The 21,970-nt window shown below is 29.9% G+C and overlaps 1 protein-coding gene across 1 annotated transcript in view; it reads left to right on the forward strand.

The window, feature by feature from the left end:
- LOC117178534 (gamma-aminobutyric acid type B receptor subunit 2) overlaps positions 1 to 21,970 on the forward strand; it is a 297,426-nt gene that overhangs the window by 256,806 nt on the left and 18,650 nt on the right. The window contains exons 13-17 of the mRNA XM_033369962.1: positions 667 to 783; positions 4,349 to 4,510; positions 7,425 to 7,528; positions 7,784 to 8,077; positions 14,068 to 14,312. Coding sequence (XP_033225853.1) covers positions 667 to 783; positions 4,349 to 4,510; positions 7,425 to 7,528; positions 7,784 to 8,077; positions 14,068 to 14,312 — 922 coding nt within the window. The remainder of the gene's footprint in view (positions 1 to 666; positions 784 to 4,348; positions 4,511 to 7,424; positions 7,529 to 7,783; positions 8,078 to 14,067; positions 14,313 to 21,970) is intronic.

The raw sequence follows: 21,970 nt of genomic DNA on the forward strand, positions 1-21,970 counted from the left end.
TACCACATTAGTTAAAAATTAGTTATTTTTTTCTGGAACATTATTCTCTTTATCTGAAAATTCAACTATTCTCATATTTATTCAAAACTGATATTTTATGGTTCAAGATTCAAGTATTTTGTTGAAAATTTATATTTTTTAATTAAAAATTCAGCTACTTGGTTGTGAACTCACGTAATTTCTTGAAAAATCATCTTTTTGGTTAAAAATTCATCTATTTGGCTAAAATTAATTTATATTGTTTAAAGTGCAATATTTTTACTTCAAAACTTAGAATTTCGAAGCAGTTTTATTTGAATTTAATAGAGCACATACATTAATTTTATCTAAATACACACCAAATTTAAACTGTTAAAAGATAAAATAAACATATATGTATTTAAATTATTGTTCAAATACAACTCGCGAAACTGTATTGATTGTTTAAAAGAATTCGAAATATTTTAATAGACAAGGATTTGAGTAAACATCCTGCTTAAGATTTTCTTTAAAATCTCTAACAAAATGTTAAAAAATAAATAGAGTTTATTACTCTTTAAAAAAAGCGGTAGGCATCCCCGAAATATATTCAGAAAAAAAAGAGATAAGCAAGAATTTTTAAGTCAAAATTGCTTCAAGTCAGCCGTACGTTCCAAAAAAGGAAATTCTTGAATTTATTACTTCCAGGCAAGAGTCTACCTCCTATCAGCAGGATTCTCTCTCGCCTTTGGTTCTATGTTTACCAAGACCTACAGAGTTCATCGGATCTTCACCAGGAGTAGAAGTGGTGTCGTGAAAAATAAGGTACTACTTTATTTTTTCTTTTAAACTAATAGGATTAACTTCCGAAAAGCGCTTACGTCCGATTAATTAAAAACTTCATATACCTATATTTTTTTACGCGCTGATCACAATTATGATAGTGAAAATAACAGCAAATTGGATTTTCAAGTTCAAAACCCCAAAAAACTACCCTACGAGTAATAGTTTTCGAGAAAAAAGACGATAAATATGAAAAATCCCAGAAATACTGCAAAATGTTTTGCGGTGCGACCAGCCATAGGGATGCATCCCCGCCCCTCATGAGACGTTAGAAAGGGACTAGAAAGGGTCTTTAATTTAACCTTCAAGATGATTTTAAAGGTGAATTCTAGTTCAAATTTTTGTTTTAAACCCCCCTTTTTGACATCGGAAATCGATAGAGCGGGAAATTTTACGTTTAAATATGTATTAGGGTCATATGTTCAAATCGACCCTGAAGGTAACTCTAGCGCCATTAAAGCTTAAACAAGGTCCGAGCACCTCTGAGATCAGCAGCTTTTGAAAAAAATTCATATCAATGACCATTATACGTTTCAACAAGGCAAATTAAATCTGTTGATGTAATCTCTATCGATTTCGAATGTCCTCAGAGTGACCTTCGAAGGTCAAATTAAACCTATGACCTTAATACATGTTCGAACGTGAAATTTTTCGCTCTATCGATTTCCGATGTCAAAAAGGTAGGTATAAAAAATTGACCTTAAAATGACCCTTAAGGTCATCGTCAAGGTCAAATTAAAGTTCGTCGTTGAATTCCTTGTTGAAAGTTATTCTATGAATTTTTTAAGAAAGTAGTTTAACTTTCAGCCTGGTATAGTTGAATTTTCAACCAAACTGATTAATTTTTTACCAAAAAAGACTCAGAAAAGTGCATGAATTTTAAAAAAATAGATGAATTTTCCATAAAAATAATTAATTTTCTACCCAAAAAAAAAAAATGTTTAACAAAATACATGAATTTTTAATCACGTAATTGAATTCTAAACTCAAAAAAATATATTTTTTATACAACATTGAATACGTAAATTTCACGTTGAAAAAATAACTTTTAATAAACAAGACCAATTTGTAACGAAGAAAGATTTTTTAATTAAAGAAATGAATTTTTAACTGAAATCATAAATAAAAACAGTTGAATTCGACCAAAGAAGACGAATTTACAAAAAAATAAATCAATTTTCTTCCAAAGAAATGAATCCTTTATCAAAAGATTGCGTTTACAAAAAAATATTTAGACCTTGAATTAAGTGTACACTGTAAAAAATTGTGACACACAGAATGGTAAAATTACCAACAAAAAATTGATGCAATTTTACTACTCTGATTATAGGGAAAATACCACTTGCATGCTATAAGTTACAACCAATCTTGTAACTTTATCACTTTTAGACTGACAATATAGCAAGGTGTTGTAGAAGTATAGTTTCTGCTTGTGAATCTGTAACTTTCAGAGTAGGTGATAAATTGACCTACTTTCAGAGTGTTGAATTTATTGACGCTGGTAAAAGTACAGAAACTGTTGAAAATTCGTTTTTCCAACGTAATCTCACATCTTTAAATTTGATCATTGATAACGAGGCGTACTTGCACAGCTCTGAACGTAGTATAAGTACATATAATTGTAAAGTTTCAAAGTTGATGAGAATAATTAAAATACGGTAAAGTTAAATTTATTTGTAAAAGAGTCTGACAAGATTATGACCAATCCTTGTTTGGTGGTAATTAGGAGGGGGAAACCAGAATTTTTATCGAATCCTTGAAAGGTAGTTGAAAATTGTGAGAGGTTGTGAAATAATGATCACTAATACCAACGAGAGAAAGCATTTGGAAATGGTGAAGGGTTCTGACACATTTATTACCAATTCTTTAAAGGTACTTGGCAAAAAGAAGGAGATGTGAAAGGATTATCACCAATCCTTGTTTGAGGGCAATTCGAGGGGGGTAGAAATATCATCGATTTCTTGAAAGGTAATTAAAAATAGGGAGTATGTTTAAAAAAATTATCAAGAATACCAACAAGAGAGAGTACTTGGAAATGCGGAGGGGGCCTGACACATTTTTCACCAATCCTTTCGGCAATAATTGGAAAAGGGCAGGAAGTTTGACAAAATGATCGCCGATATCTAGGAGGGATAGTACTTGGAGATTAAGCAAGAGTGCAGGAAAATTAGCACCAACGCCGGGGAGGAAGTGTCCATATTTTACGTGACGCTCTTTTTATCATTTTTCACTTAGATCTCCATCTTCTGACAATTCGTAAAATTTTCATGACCCCCCCCCCCTCCATTGTTATGGAAAATATGAATGTAATTTTAGATAATCGTCACCTACTATGTGGACGCCACCTTGTCACCAATCCCTGTTTGGCAGTAATTTGAGGGGAAGGGTTAAGGAAATCATAAACAATCCCTTGAGAGATTCTTGAAAATGGGGAGGGGGTGTGAAATAAGTATTATAAATATCTAGCAAGGAAAGTGCTTGAAAATAGGGATATGATTCAACGAAATTACCACTAATTCCTAGAACGGAGAGTGCTTAGAAATGAGGAGGTGCTGCAACCAAATCATCACCAATACCTATGAAGGTCAGTACTTAGAAATGGGGAGGGGACGTGATCAAATTGTCAGTAATCCCTGTTTGAAGGTAATTATAGAGTTAAGCGTGAGGAAATTACCTTCGATAATTTGAAAGATTCTTGGAAATAAGAATTGGGTTCGAGAAGATTATTACTAACACCTAGAATGAAACATACATGGGCATGGGGAGATGTTATAACAAAATTATCACTAATAACTTGGAGAGGGAAAGTGAGAGAGAGCACTTGGAAATTAGGAGGGTTTGCCGAAAAATTATCGCCAATACTTTGTAAAAATACTTTTAAAAAGTAGGGGTCATCAATCCCGTGAGGAGTATTCGGAAAAGGGATAGGGATCACAAATCCCTGTCATTGAAGCATCTAAGCTGCAAATAATAAAAATTCATCAAAAATAAAACTTATAATTCGTGACTAAAAACCTTTCAACACAAATTAAAATTCTAGTCACTCCAATGAGAACGTAATTCTAAATTTTCTTAATTAAAAACAGAAATGAGAATCTTTTACGAAGAAGAACACAAAGAACGAATAATAAAATAATGTTGAAAGCTGTCAGAAACCTGAGGGAACTAGGAATAAGATAATTAAATCAGAATCGCTAACAAGTCTGTTTCATTTGATATTTGAATAAAGAGCGAACGCTGCTTGAAGGTTTTAATTTCATAACACGTATAATAAGAGTTATTTAAAAATGATTATGGTTTCATGTGATTAAATTTAATACATGAGACTCTAGGCGAATGTTTCACAGAAAGCTGACAATGTTAAATACTTCCCCTTTGGGTAAACTGATTTATATGAATACATAGAGCAAGCGTAGAATTTAATATCATAATTACAAATTACGTACATTTTTCGTAAAAATCTAATTTTATCCTGATCTTTTTAAATTAATTTATTAATCCTATGGATTTAATTTTATCGAATTTGATTTAAATGTATTCCTTGCAGCTGCTTCAGGACACTCAACTCATCAGTTTAATTTGCATCTTGCTCTTAATTGATGGACTTGTGGTTACTCTGTGGGTCAGTTTAGATCCAATGCAACGGCATCTTCGAAACCTCACTCTCGAAATTAATCCTCAGGATCGAGGAGTAGTTTATCAACCTCAGGTGAGTTCAGTTTTTCATTTACTTTTTAAAGAAGGCGAATTTTTAATCATTTTTAAGGTCGAATGAACGAAAAATAAAATCAATAATAATAATACTAATCTACCAGTGTTAGTAGAAATGCTCTTTTTTTATTCTTGTTTTATCATTTCGTAGCTACGGGCAGAAATCCTTATAGATTCGGTCAGGTATCCGCCCATCGTACATTTTTCTAAGGAAGGGTAGTGAGGAGAAGTTATAGGAAAGGAAGAAAAGGGAAATGAGAAGAGGGAATTAGGGGAAGAAATGGAAATTAGAGGAAGAAAAATGGAGGGCTAATATAGGAAATGAGGGAAAGGTCAATGAGAATTATTGGGGAGTATGGAAAGAGAATGAGTGACCAAAAGGTAAATAGAGAAAGGGTGATTGGGGAGATGCGGGAAGTGGAAGTATGGGAAATTAGGGTAGGGAAATTACGGCGGGGATACTGGTGCAGTATGCTTCAAAAGGGGAGGAGAAATGGGGAAAGGGAAGGTTAAATTTATAATATAACAAATTCTTTGAGATTAATGAAAAATTTCGAGGCTACACAAAAAAATATTATTGAAATAAATATATTTCACATTTTACTTACTATTTTTCTTTAATTTATATTTTCAAGTGATAGCTTTTTCATTTTTTCATTACTTAAAATACTTGGAATTAAGAAGAAGTCTTTAACCTTCTTGATTTCTGAAATTAATTTCAATAAGAATACTAAAATTGCTCAAATCTATTATGTTAAAAAAATCTTATGGTTTCGTAGCCCCTTTCGGAAACCCTTATAGTTTCGGTCAGGTTGCCATCGGTCCGCCATAGTTTTTTCTCAGGGGGTCAAATGTGAAGAGGGGTATTAGGAGAAGTGAAGGGAAATGAAACGGGAAAGTGAAGGGTGAAGTAATAGAGGAAGCGATGAAAAATGCGGAGAGAGGATTTAGGAAACGTTCGGAGGAATTATGGAAGGGGGGGGGGGTAAAAGAAGTGAGAATAAATTAGAGAGAGGAAGAAGTGGGAGTGAGGGGAAGTAGCGGAAATTATTCGAAGTGAGGTTAGGTAGTAAGGGATTTTAAGGGAGAGCTGGTGGGGCCATACGGAAGAGTAGGAGAGGGGAAGTGATGTCTGGTGAGGAAAGGAGATGAAAAAAATTAGTGAAAAGGCAGCAGTAAAAGGGGGGTGTCAGCTGAGGAAGTAAAGAAAAGTAAAAGTTCAAAGGGAGTGAAAGCGAAGTGTGAAGATAGGAGGAGGAAAAGTGAGAGGTAAAGTAGTTTATGAAGCAGTATAAAATAAGTGGGGGGAGTAGGGGAACTGGGATAAATAAGGAAAAGGGAATAGGAGGCACTGATTGGAGGGAATTAAATGAAGTTAATTAAGGGAAGGTAGAGGAAGTGGGAGGAAATGAGGAATGAGAAAGTAGATTAAATGAGGGGAGGGTTAGTAGAGGAAGTGAGAAAAAATTAGGAACGGAAGATATGGGAGTGAGGGGAAGTAGGGGAAATTATTGAAAGTGAGAGAGATTAGTGAGAGAAATGAAGAGAGGGCTAGTAGGGTAGTTAATTTGTGTAGGAGAAGGAAAGTAGTAACTGGTAAAGAAAAGTAGTAGGGAAGTAGGGGAGAAGCGGCTAAAGTATTACATTGAAAAAGGTTTAGTTTTATTATTAAATCTTTATAAATTGTTTAATTTGAAAATAAATTCATTTTATAGTTGAGAAAATATTTAAACCCAAAGATTAGTTAAATAATTAATTTTACCTTGAGATGTCCACAATTATTTGAACAAACGCTTGAAATTATATCATTCTAAGTTAGAAATTTAAAATAATTTAATTACTTTGAATAAAAATTTTTATTATTTTTTCAAAATTAAGTGTTTAATATTAATGGAACTAACACTTTCTTCGATTCCGTAAATTCCTGAAATTCTTTTCAATTCTTCATTTCTCTGGATTCCCTGAAATCCTTCAATATTCTGAATTCTCTAAATTCCTAGAATATTCTAAATTTATAATTTGATTACAAGAAACGTTCACTGTCACAGTTCTTGGTAACTACGTATGTTTTTTTATGTTTAAAATTAAGTCTGGATTTATTTAATTTTTAAAATTCAGTTATAGAAATTTTTTCAATTGTACGTTTTTCATCAGAAATAATGAAATTCCACTGCTTTTGAAATTCAAAGGTTCCAATTTTCAAAAGTCGAAAAAGAAATTATTGAATTTTGAACGTTTTGAAATTGTCCAATTTTTTTAACTTTTGTCTCTATCTTACAATTTTGAGAGTTTGATTTGAATCGTTTTCATTACAAAATCGTTTAATATATTTTTTTACTATTTGACTCTTTTGATTCAAAATTATTAATTATTCTTTAAAAAAGGTAAGCACCTAATATTGAACAATTTATTAATTATAGGATTATTTTCTTTTATTGTTAGGAAATAAAAACACAGGGGCGTAAGTCCTCGCTTTGCGCGCGTACCTTGCCTGCTAGTAAATAAATAATAAATGAATTCATATTATTATTATATTTAATTGTGTACAGGTAGAGTCATATTTTTCTAAAAAATATGTAACTGAATAATCTATTGAGAGAAAAACTGTTTAAAAGTTTGTACGTTACGCAAATATGCAAAATGTAATGCATTATTGCACATTTGTGCGCTGCCTATTTTTCTCGTGATTAAGCTACTTTTCGTTTGAGTTTGTAATTACAATTGTGTAAGAAATTAAGAAACTTATGAAAAATTACAACTTTAACAATTATTATTCTACGATTACTTTCATCTTCAAAAAAACTCTAATAAACCCTTCTGCAGTCGACAGATGTCCGCGAAAAATAACAGATAACTTTAAAATAACGTGGCGTTAATTACTCTTAATGAGATGGCAAATTTACCCTTTTTAGGTGGAAGTCTGTCGATCTCAGCACACTAATGGGTGGTTAGGAGCTCTCTATGTCTACAAGGGTCTACTCCTAGTTGTTGGTGTTTATATGGCATGGGAAACAAGGTAAATAAAAATAATTTTTAATTTTTCAATTCTGCCATTGAAATTCGTAATCAGAGCCCAGGCCTCTCAACTGTCACTTAGCTGCGCAGCTTATCGCTTTGAAATCGACCGGCAGCTGAGAAGTCTGGGTTCGAGTCCCAGCTCAGTCGAAATTTCTTCACCGATATTTAATTCAGTTCAGTGATATGCTAAGATAATTAAATTTGGTTAATTTCCTGTTTATTATCTTTCTCGAAAAAATATTATTTTTTTTAGACATGTGAAAATCCCGGCTTTGAACGACTCGCAATATATTGGGATGAGCGTCTACTCGGTGGTGATCACTTCCGGTATTGTGGTGGTCTTAGCGAATCTGATGTCCGACCAAGCGACACTAGCCTTCGTCACGATCACTGCTTTGATCTTGGCTTCAACCACAGCCACCCTTGGGTTACTGTTTCTACCGCAACTAGCTAATATCTTATCGGGAGAGAGAGCTGATCCAGTGGTTCAAAGTCTGGGACTGAAAATAGAATGCAATACGAGAAGATTCGTCACTGATGATACCAGGTAATAGAAGCTTTTAAGTGAATTTAAGGACCATGTGAGTCATGTGACACTTATCCCATTCCTACTTTACCGACATATTTTTTGTCGTGCTAATTCTACACGGAATGAAATATCCAGCTGAAAGTTTGGGAAAATAAAGAAAAAGCACTGAGGAACATTTATGTACTAATACATTTTTAAAACTGCAAAAAAATGGTGAGAAAATTTTTGTTGTTTCTTTTCTTTGAAAATGTATCAGTACATGAACGTTCCTTAGTTATTTTCCTTTATTTTTTGACAAATTCAACTCGATATCTCATTTCAATGGAATTGGTATCATACAAAAAATGTCGGTAAGGTAGGAATCGGGTGTCACATGACCTTAAGCTTATGTCTTACTTTCTGTGAAAAGTTTAAAAAATTGTCATTCTAAAAATTCAAAAGTATGCAAACGTTCTTATTTAATTTTACCTCTTATTTAATTTTCCAACTGAAAAACTCGATACCTCAATTTCCTGTTGAATTTACTATTTTTCCAGGTTATTTAAGAATAATTTTCCTAGAAGATTGTACAGAAAATTCAAAATAATTTTTTTAAGGTTTCAGATATAGGAAATAAAAATTTTAACAAAAAAGGTTATTGTCCATCAATACTTGAATTTTTAACCGAAAAGAAAGTACTGTGCCATAACGAAGAATGAAATTCACAATTGATGCTTCCGCCAAAAAATATTTTTATTTTAAATAAAAAACAGTGCAACTCATTTAAAAAGGCGAATTTTCAGAAAAATATTTAAATTCTTAACCAAAAAGATGAATTTTCAACCAGTTTGTATTTTAACTAAAAAATATGAAATATTTACTAAGTTAGAAGAATATTGTACATGATATAGTCTAATTTTCAACAGAAAAATATAAATTTCTACCAAAAAGATGACTTTTTAACCAAAAAAAATAAATCTTCAAACAAATAAAAAATTAGTTCATAACAAAATATTTCGACTTTCAACCAATTAATTGAATATTCAACCGAAGTAGAGTCATTTTTAACGAAGAATGTAAAAGCTGACATTTAAAGAAGAAAAATCATATACATTTTAAACCAAAAAGAGTAGAATTCACGCATAACATTCTTTTTAAAAAATATCAAAATTTTAAAAATTGCCTTAAAGTCTCTTATATTTTTTTTAATTTTGGAAATCTGTTGAAATCTCTTAATATCTTTTTAAATTTTTCTAATAATTCTATTTTTTAAATAAACATTTGTTTTAGATTCTTCTGTGAGATTTTTGTAAGTCTTTCAAATTTCCAACATTCTTTTTTGAATTTTTCGGAAATAATTTAAGATTTTTTGACAGATTTTTACATTTTTTATTCAAACCAATATTTTAAAGTCAAAAAATCATTTACATTTTCCCATGATTCGCAAGAACATTTTTGTTAATCTTTTCAAAACTTCTAAACATTCCAAATATTTTTTTAATGATTCTATTTTTGAACTATTTTACAATTCTGTAAAATTTGAAAAAATTGCTTCAAGTTGTTTCAGATTCTTCTGTTTATAATTTTTAAATTATTTTTAAACTCTTATTTGCAAAATTATGCCATAAAATCTTTTGCATATTATTGTTTAATTTTAGGAAATAATTCCACAAATTTTTAAGTTTTTGTAAATTTTCTCCTAGAATAATTTTTTTAAAATAAAAAATCATTTGAAATGTAACCAGGAATCTTAGGAAAATTTTTTATTTTTTGAAACCTTTCAATATTCTCAAAAATATTCAAAATTTTTAATAAATCTTTTAAAATAAAACTTAAATTATCAAAAAATTTCCCATAAGGGTTACTGTCGGTGCCGGTAATTTAGCAGTCACTGGTACCCAACATTTTTTTACCGATACGGATAGTGTATATATTTTTTACAATAATATTCAAAATAATATTCATATTTTTTATCTAGTTAAGTATGTGAAAAAATTTACAAATTATATTTTTAGTGTGATAGGAAAATTTTCGAATAGGGTTATTACTCAATATTAAAGAATCATTTATAATTGAAATGTTCTCTTTTATCAATAATATTTAGTAAAACTTACAAAGAAGTTTTAGCATTAAATAATGGAAATTTTGATTTACTAAATTTAAGATGCAGAAAATTGGAAATCGTTATAAACTCCATGTGTATATATTTATTTTATTTGTTTTTATAATATTAATTTTCAATGAAACAGTTGTATTTTTAACATAAAAGGGTACATTTTCTGACGAAAAAGATTAATTTTTATCAAAATACATGTATTTTCTAGCATCTAGTTGAATTTTTAACGAGAAAATATCAATTTTTAATCAGAAATAGAATACTATATTTTATGTTAAAAAAATGTATTCTCAAAAAATAAAATTTGTATGAAAATAGTTTATTTTCTATACCAGATATTAATTTTTTACTAAAATGATGAATCTTCAACAAAAAAGGATTTTCAACAAAGTAGTTCAACTTTCATTTAAGTAACTGAATTTTCAACCAAAAAATAATAATTCTCCACAAAAAATAGAATAGTTTATATTTCAACCAAAAAGGATTTTCTTTCAATAAAAAATAGTTAAATTCAACATAAAATATGAATTTTCAAAGAAATAGTTCAATTTTTAATCATTTCTAGGAATTCGTAACCAAGAAGTTTGATTTTTTTACCAAGGAAGAACAATTTAAAATAAAATACATGCGTTTTCCACCAAATATTTAAATTTTTAACTTAATATATAATACTTTAATCAAGTAGTTAATTTTTTAACTAATAAAGATTAATATTCAACCAAAAATAGAAAACTTGAATTTTTATTAAATTGAACTAATTTTCAACGAAAAAAGACACAAGTTTTCAACAAAATGTTTATATTCTCAACCAGAGAAGTGAATGTTCCAAAAAAATAAACTTAAAAAAATTTAGTCTTTCACAGAATACTTTATTTTTCACCGAAATAGTAGAATTTTTACCAGCCGAAGAAGAATTTTATAAAAATGGGGAAAATTCGCAAATTTTTCTTTAATTTTATCTTTGTATGCAATATGCATACAAATTCCAAGGAAAAACTTCCAATACATTTTTTGACATTCCTACTAGGCGCGCTAGGGTATAGTTTCATGCTTTTTCATATTAATTCACAATTTGACTTAAAAATCAAAAAAAATTATCTTTCTACTAATTTATGTTTATGTATTTGTTTTTATTCATGTGCTAAATAATTGAGAAATAAAATCTGTGTGCTGCAACCTGACGTCCAATATTGTGTGTCCAGTTGCCGCACACGGCTTTTAATTTATAATTTTTTAACAAATCAACAACCATAAATCTGTGAAGAAATAAAAAGAGTATTGAATTCTATGTAAAATTGTGAATAATTGTGGGAAAGGATGAAAATATGCCCTAGCGTACTTAGTGAATGAAACGGTCACTTCAAGGTCACGCAGTTGCGGAACCGTGTCGTTCACGCGGTTCGCTAGGAAAAATACTTTTTCTAATAAGAAAAGTTGAAAAATACTGGGGAAAAAAAATAAAGTTCGTCTCAAGTTTTCCTCGCTTTCGAACTGAGTTTATAGACACAAGAAACTTTTAATTAAGAACAAACAAGGTTCAAGTTATTAACACTGCCATTGACACTCTATAAATTTATCTGTTACGTCTGTAAATATCACCGAAGATATATACTTCTGAAATAGCTTTTTAATCGAGATAAATTAATTAATGTATGCGAAATAATCACTCGGATTTACTCGTTGTGAATTGAAAAATGTATTTTTATATAATTTTAATATAATTAAATATAATTAAATATTTTAATAAATTGAATAGTGTGAGTGTATAAATAATAATAGAAAATAAACATTTTAACAAGGCGTTAGGGCAATAAGTAATAATAATAATAATAAAATAATAAGAAAACGTAAGTTTTAATTGATTGACTTATTATTATTTTTTGTAACTATTCAACTAAATAAATACCTGTCTATAATATTTTGTTTCATCGATATTGTTTTATTTTTTTAAACTTCATGAAAATCATGTTGACCACAGTATGGTGGTAATATTTCAAACCTTTCAAATATTTAATAATATTTCAAATAATAATAGTAATATGTCAAATATTTGACCATTATAAAATGGATTTCAAAGACATTCGATAATTTAAATAACATGTTCGTTGAATTGTGAAATTATAGTATCAAATTTGAAATCAATAATGCAAAATACTTTTTTCATTATTTCTCTGAAATTCGCTAATTTTTAAATTCTTTTTGTCCCATATTGGATCAGTAACTATTTTGAACTATGAAATTATAATGTCAGTTTCAAAATCAATTACTCAAAATACCTTTATTGAATATTAAAATTTTATTACACAGTTTAAAATAAGTTACTCAAAATACTTTTATAAAATTAGTTTTAAACCCCCAATCATTTTTCAAATCAGTTGATCGCATTATTGAATCGCTCACTTCGAATACTGAAATTTTAATAAACAATTTAAAATAAGCGACTCGAAATAATGTTATGAAATATATTTGTTTAAATTTAATAATTTTTAAAATATTATGAACGACCTATTATATCCACCATTTTGAATTTTAAAATTTTAATATAGAATTTTCAATAAGTGACTCAAAATACCTTTATAAAATGAATTTTTTTATCCGATAAGTTTTCAAATCTATTGGACGCCATATTGCATCCGCCATTTAAAACTCAAAATTTTTAATATCGAATTTGAAATCAGTTACTCAAAATGCCTTCAGAAAATTAACTTTAGTAAATCCAATATTTTTTCAAATTTGTTGGTCGCCATATTGGATCCCCCATTAGAAGTTTTGAAATTTTAATAGAGAATTTTGATGTTAGTGACTCAAAATATCTTTAAATAATAAAAATGTAATCATTTTTAAAATATTTTGGTCACCAAATTAAATGCCTATTTGGAATTTTTGAAATAAGTCACTCAAAATGCCTTTAGAAAATATACTTTTTTAAAGCCGACAATTTTTCAACTGCATTTGTTGCCATATTAGTTCCACCCTTTTAAATTTTGTAACTTCAATATAAGATTAGAATTAAATGACTCAAAATAATTATATAACATAGATTTTTTATTCCGATAACTTTTCGCCATACTCGATCACCAATTTTATTTATTTTTTTAAATTTAATATACAATTTGAAATGAGTGACTCAAAATATCTTCAAAAAATGAATTTTGGAGATTCCATAATTTTTTTAATATGTTGTCGCCAAATTGGATCTCCCATTTTCGATTTAGAAATTTTAATATAGAATTTTGAAAAAGAAATTTCACACTGCATACCAAAAATATTCCAGAAAATACAAAAAAATTAGTTTCGAAAAAAAAATTTCAGCTAACAAGTTTAGGCCGTGGACCCTTCAACTAATGTAAAATCAAGTTAATAACATCCAATCATTTTTTTTACTTTTTACCGCGGGCAGAAACCGGTCGTTTCGGTCGGGTGTCTTTCAGTCCGTTCGTCGTATTTTTTCTCAGGAGAAAAAAAAGAGAGGGAGGGGAGGGAAACTATTGGAATTTCTGGGAAGCACAGGAATGGAGGGGGAGTGGGGGAAGTGAGGAGAAGTAATGGTTTGGGAGTAGGGGAAGTGATGCGAGTAGTAGCAAAGTAGTGGAAGTTATAGTAGGGGAGAGGATAAGAAGAATTGATTGAAGCGTAAGTAGAGAAATTAATGGGAGAAGGGAGGGATTCGGGGATCGCTGATACATGCTAGTATTAGAGGGGAAGTAGGGGAAGGGGAGTAGTGAAGGAGAAGTAATGACAGTGACAGGGAACGGCGTCGAAGGTGGGAGTCGGGTTGGAGTAGGAGTGGGAGATTAAAGGGAAATTGAAGGGGATGATAACGTCTGAGCGGATAAGATAGAATCGATGAGGCCAGGAGAGGATAGAAAGACAAGTCGGAATAAGGATTTGACTAATTTATTTATTATTTTAGAGAGCTTCAGTATCGAGTGGAAGTGCAAAATCGAGTGTACCGTCGAGAAATGGCTCAGCTGGAACTGGAATTAGCCAGATTGGAGAAACAATTAGGCCAGGACCCTGTTGATCCGTCGCAGGCGTCCTCCAGTGCATCGATTCCACAAAGGAATCCAAGCATAAGTGGTGGTCTGCCCCTTCTGCTACTTAGTGTACTACCCCCAGTAATTCCTAGAGCCAGTTGGCCATCAGCTAATCCTTCAGGTAAGGAAAATTAATAATATCATTTAAATTTCGAAGGTCATCGTACAAATGAATTTTAATCTTACAAGGGAAATTAAAACCCTTTGCATTTTTTTCAGATTCATACTCACAGTAATCATTTATTAACAAACTTGTAATAAAGTAATTACAACTTTCAGCTCCCGGTTAGATCTGACGGTATCACCCCGGGTTTGTACGCTGTGAGTCCGTGCTCGATTCCAGCTGCCGGCATTTTTTTTGCAATTTTCTTTATACATTACACTTTTTTATTGCAAATGACTATTAAGTTTATTTACATTTGGAGTGAGAATCCAAACAAAGTTCCAAAAATCCCCTTGCCATTATCCATGGCTCTTTTCTAAAGTCTTCAATCATCTTAAATTGTACGATGACTCTTCCAGTTTTTGATGTCGTGCATGCGTGACAATTCAATATCAAACATCGTAATTCACTTAATAATTCACTTAATAAAATTAATAATAAATATGTGATTCTAAAGAGAATTTTTATTTGAAAATAAAATAATATTAACTCTCTGCCTGTGAAACGACTGTATTACGTATAAATTAGTAATTCAAATTTCATCGGATCGAAAATCTTGACCGATCTGATTAACTGAATTAAAATTTATATTTAAATAAATTCTTTTATAATACTAATTAATAAATACTAGGAAATTCAAAATACAAGTTCTTAATTCTATTGAATTCTGATGAATTCTGATGAGTCATAATTCTTTAGGGTGACTTCTGCTTGATTCTAATCAATTCAAGATAATAATTGTCAGTTATAGTGTAAATCAAAAAATAATTTTATTTCTATTAATATACAATGAATTTAATTCAATTCGTAGGTATTCAAAGAAATTGTATTTTAATGTAAGTAGGATTTAAGAAAAAATCAAGTGGAGTCGAGGTCAGCCCATTGGATATTATGATTCCAACTGAATTCTATAATATATTTTTTTCAATATTACAAAAATCCGTATTCAAGTCTTATTATTTCTTGTAAAATCTAATTAATGGAATGTACTGAATTCTATGGATCTCTACTAAATTATAGTGAAATATACAAAATTCGACTAATTCTACTGAATTCTCCTATTTATATAAAGAATTATAGATATTTCTACCAAATCTAACGATTCTATGTCATATTCTGCTATGGACCCTATTCGATTTTATTACTATTAGTTCTAGAGAATTCTACTAATTCTATTGAATTTAATTAATTTAATCTATAATTTTCTTTATTTAATTTAAATTAATTTAATTCTTCCAAATTCTCCTGAATTTTAAAATTGATAAAAAAGGGAAAATGTATTTAGTTATATAGAATTTTTATCAGGGTCTTAAGTTTTCACTTGGTGTAATTTATACATTTTTTCAATAATTAAATATGAAATTCTATTTAATTCATAATTCAATTTCGCGAAAATAAGGCTACAAAATTCCCATATCAAAATTCACTGACTTGTCCTGACTTTTCCCTGGCCATTTATTTATTTTCCCTGACCATTATAAATTTTTCTTTAAATTATTCAACTCAAAGAGATAAATTTTCATTCAGAACTGGGCTAATTAGATATTTAGTTCAAAAACAATTAATTTGTATTTAAAAAAAAAATTTTGTTTAACAAAATAGTTAAATTTACAATCGAAGAGATAAAACGAATTAGTTGATATTTCGATTAGAAATCCTTTTATTTTAAATCCGAAATAATTAATTCACTCTGAAAATTTAAATTTACAAAAAATAGTTCAATTCTCAACCAAAACATATAATTTTCAACCGTAAATTTGAAAAGGATTTTTCAGTCAATAAAGAAAACAAAAATTTATCCAAGTTATTGAATTTTAAAAGCGAAAAATAAACACTTTAAGGCAAAAAAATTCATTTGAAAAAAATAGTTACATTTTTATTAATAAAAATGAATTTTCTACTGAAAAATATAAATATTTAAGCAAAAATGGAATAGTTCCTTTTTCAGTTTCAAAAGTTAATTTTAAGTTATGAAAAACTAATTTTCAACCAAAGAATTAAGTTTTCAACCCAAGAAATGAATTTTCAACTAAAAAAATCAATTTGTCAACAGAAAGATTAATATTCTATCAAAAAAGATAAATTTTTAAAAAAATACATGATATTTCTAACAAATAAATAAATTTTTTACCAAATATGGAATACTTAAATTTTTAGTTGAAAAAATTAATTTTCAACCAAAAAACGAAAATAATTTTTTACAAAAAATTTAAGTCTTCAGCAAAAAAATAATCCAATTGTTATTAAGAAATTTTCTTTTCGGAATCAAATTTCATTAAGGTTCCACGTTTCCCTAATAAACAGAAATTATAATCTATTTCCTAAACTTACAAAATTGTCGTAAGATCTTTTGGGGGGGGGGTCGGCGCAAAACTTATATGTGGGAAGGGGGAGTTGAAAATTTAAGAAAACCCCGTAAAATTCTATTTTAGTTTATCGAAAATTCCCAGTTTTAAATTCTCTAACTTTGCACATTTTGCTACTAATGCTGGTTATACTAATTTAGTTATACTAATTTAAAGGATATAATGCTAATTTCTAGTGAATTATGCGAATTTGTATTTATTTCTACTAATTTATATTATATTCTGCTTATTTCTATTGAATTTTACCGAATTTAATTAAATTCTGTTAAATTCCATTAAGAGCTATTGAATTCTCCTCAAGTCTATTACATTCCCGTAATTTATATCGATCATTGATTTTATTAATCAAACTATTGTTTTCAAATAAATTATATATTTAATTCTGCTTATTTCTATTGAATGCTACTAAATTCAATTCAGCTATGTTAAATTCTATTGAATATTGCTCAATTCAACTTAATTCTAGTAACTTTCATTGAACTTCAGTGACTTCTAATACACTATTTCCAGATAATTCTACTAATTATAGTGAACTTATTTTTATTATTCTGAGTTCTATTGAATTTTATGGAATACGCTATTGAATTATATGGATGCTTATGTGGGTCTTAATTATAATTCTACTAATTCTAGTTTATTTTATTTTATTAATCAAACAATTGCATTCTTCTGAACTATTTAATTATGCTAAACTATTGTATTCTGTTCAAGTCTATTTATTTGTAGTAAGTCATATCGACCAGTGACTTCTAGTGCTATTTCCAAATAATTCTGCTAATTCTAGTGAATTGTATTTATTAATCAAACTATTGATTTCTGATAAAATAATTAATTCTGTTAAACTATCAGATTCTGCTTAATTAATTAATTCTGCTAAACTATATTAAAATATTCTAATTTATATAAAGCTAGTGACTGGCGTCCATTTATAGATTCTTTCACAGGAAGTTTAGAAGCTTGTTTGCTCCATAGTGGCAACATATACGTAGGCGCTACGAAAGTTTTGCAATAAGCGAAAGCTATTGGAAGAAGGGAGATGATCCTTGCGTCATTAGAAAGAGCATCAAAAATTAGGTAGGAAGAGGAAACCTGTTGACTCAGGTTTCAGTACAGTCTAAGCACGCAGCCCGGAACGATTGAAAAATGGCGTCGTGGACAAAGGAAAAATATCGTGGGATAATTCGATAAAACTTTTCTCGCGGTTTAAGTGTAGTACAAAGTTTCGAGGAAATGTCTCCGGTATTGGGTAAGGATTGTCCACATAGCACAACAATTTTTCGATGGTACCAACAGTTCGAAAGGGGAAATTTCGGTCTCGCGGACGACTCGCGCTCAGTTCGACCGCAGAAGTGGTGACATCGGAAAACATTGCGTCTGTGAATAATCTACTCAATGATAATTGAAGAATCACGTGCCGGCAGATAGAGCAAATGTTACACATTAATGCACCAGCAGACCATCGAATTCTGCATGAAAATTTACATGTCAGGAAGGTTTGTACTCTATGGGTACCACATGCTTTGACTGAAGAGCGAATGGCAGCGAGAGTAAAGTGGTGTCAAAATATGCTAAAAAGATTTCAATCGGGATCTTCTTGGGATGTAAATAGTATTATAACAGGCGACGAAACCTGGCTGAATTGTTACGACGTTGGAACAAAGTCACAATACAAGATCTGGCTGTTTGAGGATGAGGATGCTCCAGTGGAGGTGCGGATGTCTCGATCTGTAAACAAAAGAATGATTGCAGTATTCTTTAGAAAACGCGGTATTGTGGATAGGGTCGTACTGGAAAACCAGCGCACAGTCACCTCTTCCTGGTACACTCAGGTATGTTTATCCCAAGTCATAAACCAACTCAAAAACATCAGGCCAAAATCTCGACTCAGCTCCTGGCTATTCCACCACGACAATGCACCGGCTCACAGAGCGAAGGTCACAGTAGCTTTTTTGGTCAAATCTGAACTAACTGTTCTAGATCACCCTCCTTACAGTCCAGATCTTGCTCCCTGTGACTTTGGTTTGTTTCCAAAAGTAAAAAAAGAACTAAAAGGGCGTCGATTTACTAACGACACTGACCTTTTGACGGCGTGGGACCAAGCGTGTGCAGATCTTCCAGAAGAAAAATGGCAGGGTTGGTTCGATGACTGTTTTCGACGTATGGAAAAGTGTATTCACTGCGGTGAAAAGTACTTCGAAAAACTATAAAAGGTTCGTCTGTATTTCAAAAATTTCATAGCACCCTATGTATGCTCCTATACCAGGCGGTCATTCTGTTGTGTGAAAAGAAGAATATCCTAATATTCATTTACTGATCCAGAAATTGAATTATGATTTTCACGGCTGGTATTTGATCGGAGATTTAAAAATATCGACTATCTCATAAGGCCAACAAAGTAAATTCACAAAACATCTATGATTTGTTTGTAAATGGGACAGTCGAGACCGAAACCAAAATTATGTAAAAAAAGAATGGCCACTTAGACAAAATTTAACACCAGATACTATGAATATTATACAGGAATGTCTTATCCCTGTACATAAAGTAATCCATCCACCTCTGCATATTAAGCTAGGTTTGGTTAAACAATTCATCAAAGTAATGAAGAACTTGCCAGGAGGAAGTGATGCCTTTATGTACATCTTTAAGAAGTTTCCAAAACTTTCTGAAGGTAAGATTAATTAATGAGTCGTTGATGGCCCACATTATAAAGGAAGCGTTGCAGGATAAAGAATTTGAAAGAAGAATGGTAAACAAGGAGCGAGCGGCATGGAACAGTTTCAGAGAATTTCAACGAAAATTTCTTGGTTATATTAAATATGCTGATTACAAGAATATTGTGAATAGAATGTTAAGAAATTATAGCGAAATGGGATTTCTAATTAATTTAAAGATCCATTTTCTTCACTCCCATACTGATTACTTTACGAAAAATTTGGGGGACTTTAGCGAGGAACAACGTGAGAGATTTCACCATGACTTCAAGGATGTTGAAAGAAGATATCAAGGTATTGAGGACATAAGTATGATGGCGTACTATTGCTGCTCTCTTAAGAGAAATATTACTTCTCCACATAAAAGAAAATTTCTTCGTAGATCTTTCGCCAGTAAACGAACACGTTATTCGTTAATTTATTTTGTTAATGACAGCATATATATGACCTTCATGTGACCTCTAAAGGTCACGGGGACCCGTGGATAAAAACAAACGAACATAAAATTTCCCTCTCTTTCAGAACCTGAGCTCAAAATGATATCTCTCAAATCAACGACGTTGAACTTCAAATGACCTTGATCCTGACGTGTAGGGTTATAGGGGCCATGGATTGGTGATCAGCGCACCCGAAAACGTATAGTCCACATGGCTTAGTCAGAGGACTTTTCGATTTCATTTTGTGGTCCTCTGTAATTATACTTAATTTAGTGAATTTAATTTAATTATTAGGAGTTCTAATAATTTTGACGAAAATCTATTAAATTATACGCTATTCTTATCAGAATTTTGATTTTACATTCTTTGTATTGAATATTGGCATTGTTTACACAAACCGAAAAAATCTGGCTTTGTATACTGAAATTATAGTAAATATAGCCCCTTTTGCAGCTTCAGTTGTTCCAAAAAAATACGGTTATTTGGGCCGAAATTTCGGTACCGGTATTCTCGAAAGACAGAGTCATTTAGACAGGCAGAGGGTTTATTAAAAATAATATAAATAATATTGTTATTTAATAATATTGCACCTTTATGCACTTTTTACTAGGACAAAGCTATATGATACTGATTTGATGCAAATAAAATAGTTCTTATTTCTTTCACGTAAAATATGCAGTTTATAAAGTACTCAACATTTCTGAACGTCATAAAACATTATTTTTAGAGCAATCCCAGTGCTTTTTTTATTCTCACGCTTGCACGACTCTGAATTAAATTTTTTTAAACAAGAAATTTGATTAAAGTTCTTCTCGCTTCGCGTTTCCCGTCATTTAGGTATCACAAAAAGGTGACATAATTTCGTCTATTGCATCCAATTGCCTGAAAGTTCAATTTAAATAAATTATGTCTGCTTAGATCAGATATCACGAGTCTCGCTGAAGAATCGATTGGTTGGAAAATTGCTACTTTACCGTTTTTAAATTCTTAGATTAACTTTTTTTTATAATTTAATTTTCCTACATTCCGAAGAAAATAATTTCATAAAAGATAAAGCAAAAATTTTCGAGTAAGGAAAATTGGATTATTTTAACGCTTTTCTCTTAGTGGTAATGAGAATTGATTTTTGTTTTAGATGTATATATATGTTACATGTATATGCATCACATTTATATATAAATTATTAGAAGTTTAGGCGCTTTTTATTGTACTTACCTACACGTTTCTTTAAAAAACAGTTCATGCATTAAATTTCTTCGAGAACAATCTTCGTCTGATATAATATAAACAGTTTAGAAATTTATAATTGAACCGTTTTTTTAATTTTCGGTTTAGAAAAATATCGAAATAATAATTATTAATTTTGAACGAAAGCGTTTCAAATCAAACAGTTTTAGATTGGGTGAAATTTAGAAAACTGGTCAAATTTATTAGAAAGTACTTGAAAATTTATCATTTTTATTTCAAAGCGTTCAAAATTGTATAATATATTTTGAGTTGAGAAATCTCGAAATTGGATTATTTTCTATTAAAATATGAAAAGTATGTCAATTACAAAACATTCCAAATTAATATCTTAAAATTAGAATTTTTGAGAATTGGATCCTTTAAAATGTAAATGAATTAAAATTAAAACATATTAATTTTTAAAAAAAGGAAAAAATCCAACAAAATAGGTTAAATTTCAACATTATAGAATTGAATTTTCAAATAACAATACTCTTGTTGGCAAAATATGAAATAGTTCAATTTTCTATTAAAAAAGTAATTTTCTAGCAAAGGCAAACGAATTTTTAAACAAATAGTTAAGTTATTAAATAAATAACTGCATTTTCAAGAAGAAAAGATAAATTTCCGACCAAAAATAGAATAGTTACATTTTTAATTTGCCATAATACTCGTAAAGCAAAAAAAGGAATTTTCAACAAAATAGATATATTTTCTACTCAAGAAATGAATTTTCAATTGAAAAATAAAAATATTCACCCAAAAATGTAAAACTTCAATTTTCAGTCAAAACTATGTTTTTCAACCAAAAATAGATAGAATTTTTAACTAATTAGTAGTTTGATTTTGAACTAAATAAAACCGTTTTCAAA

The sequence above is a fragment of the Belonocnema kinseyi genome, chromosome 8 (genome assembly GCF_010883055.1).
Source record: "Belonocnema kinseyi isolate 2016_QV_RU_SX_M_011 chromosome 8, B_treatae_v1, whole genome shotgun sequence".
Taxonomy (NCBI): Eukaryota; Metazoa; Arthropoda; class Insecta; order Hymenoptera; family Cynipidae; genus Belonocnema; species Belonocnema kinseyi.